At 41.5% G+C, this 6,399-nt stretch overlaps 1 protein-coding gene across 1 annotated transcript; it reads left to right on the top strand.

Moving 5' to 3' along the window:
• The first annotated feature begins 573 nt into the window (after positions 1-573).
• On the top strand, positions 574-3,698 carry vgll3 (vestigial-like family member 3). Its single transcript, XM_034886197.1, has 4 exons — positions 574-1,151; positions 1,992-2,328; positions 2,467-3,006; positions 3,122-3,698. The coding sequence occupies exons 1-4, from the start codon at positions 1,047-1,049 to the stop codon at positions 3,160-3,162; spliced, it is 1,023 nt and encodes a 340-aa protein (XP_034742088.1). The 5' UTR covers positions 574-1,046; the 3' UTR covers positions 3,163-3,698.
• The last annotated feature ends 2,701 nt before the right edge of the window (positions 3,699-6,399 follow it).

Here is a 6,399-nt window from a genome sequence, read left to right as displayed (position 1 = left end):
CCTCTTTTATCTTTGTCTCAAGGGTAAAATACTTAAATTCTTATTTGAAAGGTGACATACTAAAATGCCACTGGGTTTGAACAGCACCTGTTGCTCAAAGTTGACCTGCAGATGACATTGTTCCCACAGGGTTTAGGTAACACAATCTGCTTCTGAATCTATTCAAAGAAGCCAATTGTGTTACTTTAAGGGGATGTAGCCACACAGATGGTTGTTTGCATTCTACAATCAAAAACATGCATATAGTGATTTTATGAATCTTAATTTTGTTCCTAGAAGTGTGGAGACAGTTTTGAAACAGCATTTAGACATTCATGATGGGATGTACAATCTACAGCCAATGTAATTGAGCAGTTTACTGAATGAATCCAATGATTAAAAAAGCATTAGGTGTCTGGTCCAAATTTCTTGTGCAGAGGGACTCCTGCAACCTCCTAAACTCCGACACTATGATATCTTTATATTGTGTACAGTATATATATTGTATATTCTATATAGGTCATATGAATGCATGGGACTTTATGAATAATTGCCACCAGATGGAATAGAACCATTACACTCATGGCTGTGTTAGTGCCTTGCTAAACACCACTGCTCCATGCTGGCCCTTCCCTGGTGGGCGTGAGTAAATGGCCCCATCCCTCTCTAAATATAACTCCCCTCCAAAACAGAAAGAGAGAGAAGGAGGGAAAGAATCACTTACCCAATCAGAGGCGATCTAAAAACTTGTCAGAGAATTGTTTTTTTTCTTTTCTTTTTTAGGATACAGTGTATGTGTGTGTGTGTGTGTGTGTGTGTGTCTCATACCATTTTGATCCATTTTGTGGCCCCGGGTGGTGCTGGTGGAGCGCTCAGCGGGAGGCACATTGTCTGCATGCAAACTGGACGACATGGCTATTGTATGCGTTTGGGCATATATGGAAGCACCGATGGCTCAGAGGAATCAGCCCGTCTGAAGTATAGGAGCAGAGAGTCGTCCTCGACTGCGTTGTGCGCGTTTCTCTTCTCCGACTTTGTCTTCTCACTAACCGCTCGGGTCCTTCGCTATGAGTTGCCTGGATGTGATGTACCACCAAAGCTATGGAGCGCACTACCTCCCTGCAGCGGCGTACAAGGCGACCTACTATAACCAACATCACCAGCAACAACAGGTGAGATAATCTAGAGACAACTTTTGAAGTAACATTACGCGGAGATTGATTTTGTTTTTAGAGGTGGGTTGAAGTGGGAATTATTTGTGTCCAAAACTCACACAACTAACTGTGAAAAGCCTAACAGCTATTTATGATAGGCTACTAAAGAAAATCAGTAGTAGGCTACAAAACAATGTAAGGTAACTTTCGGGATATCATAAAATCTGATAACGTCACCTGCCCTAAAATCAAAAGAATATTTTGTACACTTTTGTTTTAAAGAATAATCATTCACGTTTTTTTTTTAACCTAATAGGGTTTATCTATTATTGCTTACTTCTATTCAGGACACCTCTTAACTTCAATTTCAGTTTTGAATGATTACATTCCAGCCTGAGAATCGGTATTCACCTCAGGTCAGGCGTAATGACACGGAACTATTAATCCTGCGGTCAAATGGTGATGTAATGACAGCGGGTCAGTCACTCAGGAATGTGGATGAGGCACACTGAGCTTTACAAATAGTTGGAATGCAGTATGGGAAAAACGAAATTCATTTTCACACAGTTCCCAAGCTGCTCCCAGATAATAAAAAATACTGGTATGATACTTTAAAGCTATTTGTTTATGATTTGATAGTGTCTACACAACTATACAGATAGGAACTGATTGTTCTTAACCCATCTTTAGCCTCTACTAAAATGACATGTATTTGCTTTTCTTCTCAAACTCAAGTTTACTCCTGGTTGGATCTGTAAATTTCTCTCCCCCTCTCTCTGTCTCTGTCTCTCTCTCTCTCTCCCCCTCTCTCTCTCTCTCTCTCTCTCCCCCTCTCTCTCTCTCTCTCTCTTCCCCCAGAGGAGGCTGAGTGTTTACAGTAAGATGCAGGAGTGTATGGAGCAGCAGCAAGCAGGAGGAAGAGTGATACTTTCCAGGGATCAGGGCCTCCGGCATGGTCCTGGAGCACCAGGAACCGAATCAGGTCTCAGATCCACACCCGATTCAGAGCTGAAGGATGGTACTCAACCAGCAGAGGCAGAGTACTTGAGCTCCCGGTGCGTTTTGTTCACCTACTTTCAAGGTGACATCGGTGATGTGGTTGATGAGCACTTCTCCCGGGCTCTCAGTCAGTCCAGCACCTTCAACAGCGAGACCAAACCGATCAGAGTGACTCAGCCTCATGCCTCATGGAAAGGTGAGGGGAGCAATTACTCTGAAATTTTTCTCAAGAGCAAAACACAACCATTTGACCACAATTATTGTTTTAAACAATGGAATAGTTTTTAGTGGCAGTATGTTGAAGTGTAATGTCTTTGTGATGTGTTTGTTTCAGATGGTGGGTCTCTCTCCGAGGGTCAGGGCAGCTCAGTGTGGAACAGCACCTATCCATCCCAGGCCAGTCCTTGCCTTCCCTCTGTCTCGGTCCACCCTGACTTCTCCTCCAGCCCTGTTTCCTTCAACCATCCGGATGGAGCTCTGTGGGCTGACCACGTGCTCTCCCAGGCCAGCCACCCGCCCCCGGCTGCCCTCCCAGATAGCTGGTCCTACAGCCTGAACCCCCAGAGCACAAGTTCCTATCCGAATGTCCACAACGTCTACCATCCTCACCCCCATCCTCACATCCACACCCGGCACCACCACCACATGCTCCATTCATACCCAACCCACAGCCCAGCATTGGATCCCAGGTTTAATCCTCTGCTGCTGCCTGGTGTGAGAAGCCAGAACCAGCCAAGCGCCAGCGCAGGGAGTTCCCCACACAGCGAGGGGGTGAAGACAGAGATGGACCCCAGTCGCAACAGCCCTGTCACGACTGCCTCTGTCACCTGGAGTCCCTCGTCCCTCCATGCATCATTGGAGGTGTATGACTCAGGTAGATATAAAACACATTCTACACAGTGTAAACAAAAATCAAATCAAAATGTATTCTAGCTTGTGCAGTAAGTGATGCTAAGCACATAGTAATTGTACCTCTTTCTCTCTTGCAGCTCTTGATCAGACCAAAGCAAAGACGTCCGTTTGGTTCTAACTGATATACTGACAATAAAAAGGAATGTCAATTTACACCAAAAAAAGGCCAACAATGTTGCTCTATCAATGTTTGGCTGCCACACCAGCACTGTAATGTACAATGTAGATGCTTACTGTAGCTTAAAGACTATGACTCCTGCACTGTCCACTCAATTTATAATGGAGATGAACTCAGGCTCTGGACTTAAATGACAATGAACTGCTTTGACTGCAGGTCAAGACCCTCAAAGAACAATACAAACAGACTACTAGCTTTAAAAAAGGGAGGAATCTCCTCTGTTGGCACAAAAAACCATTTCTCTTTCATGCAATGTGAGACCAAGTGGTTCTGTTTCAAGAGCTTGATTTGGATCCGCATTTCGTTTTGTACAGTAAATGTTGACTGCAAATGTTTGTTTGTACAGTTTTACCATGCTACGATGTTGTTTGCTGGATGACTTTTGCTAAATTCTTGCCTAAATGCTACTTTATTATTTTTGCCTTAAGGGATTGTGTAGTGTAAATATTGATACTGTATGTTTAAGTAATAAATTGTTGAGCACAACAGTTCAAATGTAAGTAAGACTGTGTTCAAGTCATTTAAACCCCTGCTTCAAGAATCATACCTGTGTTGTGCAACTCATCATGCTAAACTTTCCAATCTCTTTGAATATTATGGATGATTCTTCTCTTGTGAAACCAGAAAAAGTCAGTTTTGTTTTGTTTTTTGTAAGACACCAAACACTGACTGGTAGTCGTTTTGCCATTTACTGTAAAAATGTAAGTAACCATAGTTCTGAGGACCTTCCAATAACTACATCTTATCTGTCGCTTGTCTAGACGTTGGCAGAGCAGACTGACAGAAACAGCAACACAAGTCATGTGACGTGGCATCCAACCCGAATATTAAAAATTGAAAAAACCTTTTAGGGTATTGTTGTCTCTAGCATAGAGGAGATTTATCCCAATTCGTTACAGCACAGATATCCTCAAAAACGAATTAATATTTATTTTCATCACCGTTTCTTCAACTTTACTAACCTGTGCTTCTCCTAAAAATAAGATTGCAGATCATTGATTGTTGCAGTACTTATTGTAATAACTTTAATGTTTCAGGTACAAACACAGCTAAAACAGACAGGAGACAGGAGTTATGGTACCAGGGCAAGTGGGTTACATTCCAAAGACAGTTATTGTAAGATACCAAGCCATGTCTGTCTCCACACAAACACACATGTGAAAACACGCATACTCTCAGACTGAGAAACACACACCAAAGAATGCATTTCCTGTCTGGACAGGAAGGTTGTCAGAAAGTGGCGGACTCAGACATTCAAAACACACGCAGAAAGACAGATTTCAGGTACCAAGGTTAATATTGGTTTGGTTTAATTCTGTTGTAAAATATATCATGCATAAACAGAGTTTTTATGATGCATGATATACAGGAGTTTGATGTTTGCATGGCATACATATGATGTGCATTATACAAAATCACATCCTGGAGATCAGTGATTGAATTTGAATCAGTAATTTCAAGAATTCGAAAACTGATCACAATGTTGGTATGAGTCCTGAAAATAAGATGCTTCTTTACGTACATATTTCATTTCATTGGTTCAATGCCAGGACCAGCATAATTTGTACCCATCCTGCACAGCTGTGTGTGTGTGTGTGTGTGTGTATGTGGAGTGGTCTGACCAGGTGGTATCATCAGCAGTAGGAGCCCACTAACATTCCAGCCTCCTTCTCTCCCACATCGGCCATTCTCCGCTAAACAGCAGGACTTCAGATCTGGACCTCAGCAGCTGCATTTCCATCCAAAGTATCAACAAATCATAATGCAAGTGGGGAAACCAGAGTGGAAAAAGGCTAATTTTACAATCAGAATTGATTGCATTTGTCAGATACGATACCTGTTTGTTATCAAGAAGAAAAATCTTTCACATATTGGATCAGGTTGCATTGTACAATACAAGATTTACTGAAATTTGACAATAAAGTGCATTTCAATCATTGATAATAATGACTATTAATTGTTATTCATGTTTATACAGCTAACAATATAGGCTTGATTCAGTCTTATTTTGCAAAACGTTCGACAAGTAAGCAGCAAATTTTTTTAAGGCTTTGTTTAATACAACTTTAAACTTTCTACAACTGTTATGTTTTTTTGCGTTAGCTGGTGTTGAGTCCCCAGGAGACACTGTTGGAGGTGCTGCGGGAGTATGGGGTGAGGTGGTCCCTTCTCAGGGCTATCCGATCTCTGAATTACCAAAGTGAGAGCTGTGTCCGGGTTCAGTGAGTCGGTTTTGGTCCAGGTGAGGGGTAGCCTCCGCCAGGGCTGCGCTTTGTCACCAATCCTGTTTCTAATATTTGGGGACAGGATATCAAGGCTTAGTTGAGGTGGGGAGCGGTTGCAGTTTGGTGGGCTCAGGATCTCATCGCGAAATGTATTCCTTGTATGTGTTAAAAATTGTACTCGGCAATAAAACTCTCTTATTCTGATGAATGAACATCATCTGACACAGATACACAACAACACCTGGGCGGAAAAGACTTAAGCAATCAATGAGTTGATAATTCATGTTTTTCATGTCATCATGTAAGAAGTCAGGGACTTCTATGAGGAACATGTTTGCACACCTTTGATAATCATAACTTGATGCAAACTTTAACTGAAATCATGTGATCCTCTCGAAAAATCTAAGTAGGCATAAACTAAATGACAAGAGTTTTGCTTATTCTTGACATTTACTGTTCCATGGGGATGTCTTACTGTCTGCCACACAGAATGTAACTTAAATTTTAAGGTAGAAAAATAATTTACTTGTGGGCGCATGTCTCATTTTTTTAATGTGTAAAGATACTGCTGTTTGCTTTCTTTGGGTTCGTTTGAGCAACAAAAAGATAGGTTGCAATCATAAGCCGTTAATATTAATGTGCAGTCCATGGTTGCAATTAACGTGTCAATACATTTTATTCCTTCAGAAAATGTGTCAGCAAACACATTTTGTTATTTGTGCATTATTCATTGTTTGCGGTATGACTTCTCAGTTAAATCCTCCTAGTATTTAGTACATTAGAGGTTCTCAGAGCTCAGAAAGGAAGAGCAAGAAAATTTAGGCAAAGCGAGGTGAGACAATCGAAAAATTGGGAGGTAATGTGAGGAAAATAAATATTTGAACACCTTGCTATTTTCCATGTTCTCCCACCTAGAGATCATGGAGGGGTCTGAAATTGTCATCGTAGGTGC

This window comes from Etheostoma cragini, chromosome 11, assembly GCF_013103735.1.
Source record: "Etheostoma cragini isolate CJK2018 chromosome 11, CSU_Ecrag_1.0, whole genome shotgun sequence".
NCBI lineage: Eukaryota > Metazoa > Chordata > Actinopteri > Perciformes > Percidae > Etheostoma > Etheostoma cragini.
Note: the sequence above shows the minus strand (reverse complement) of the source record. Positions and strands in the feature narration are given on the sequence as shown.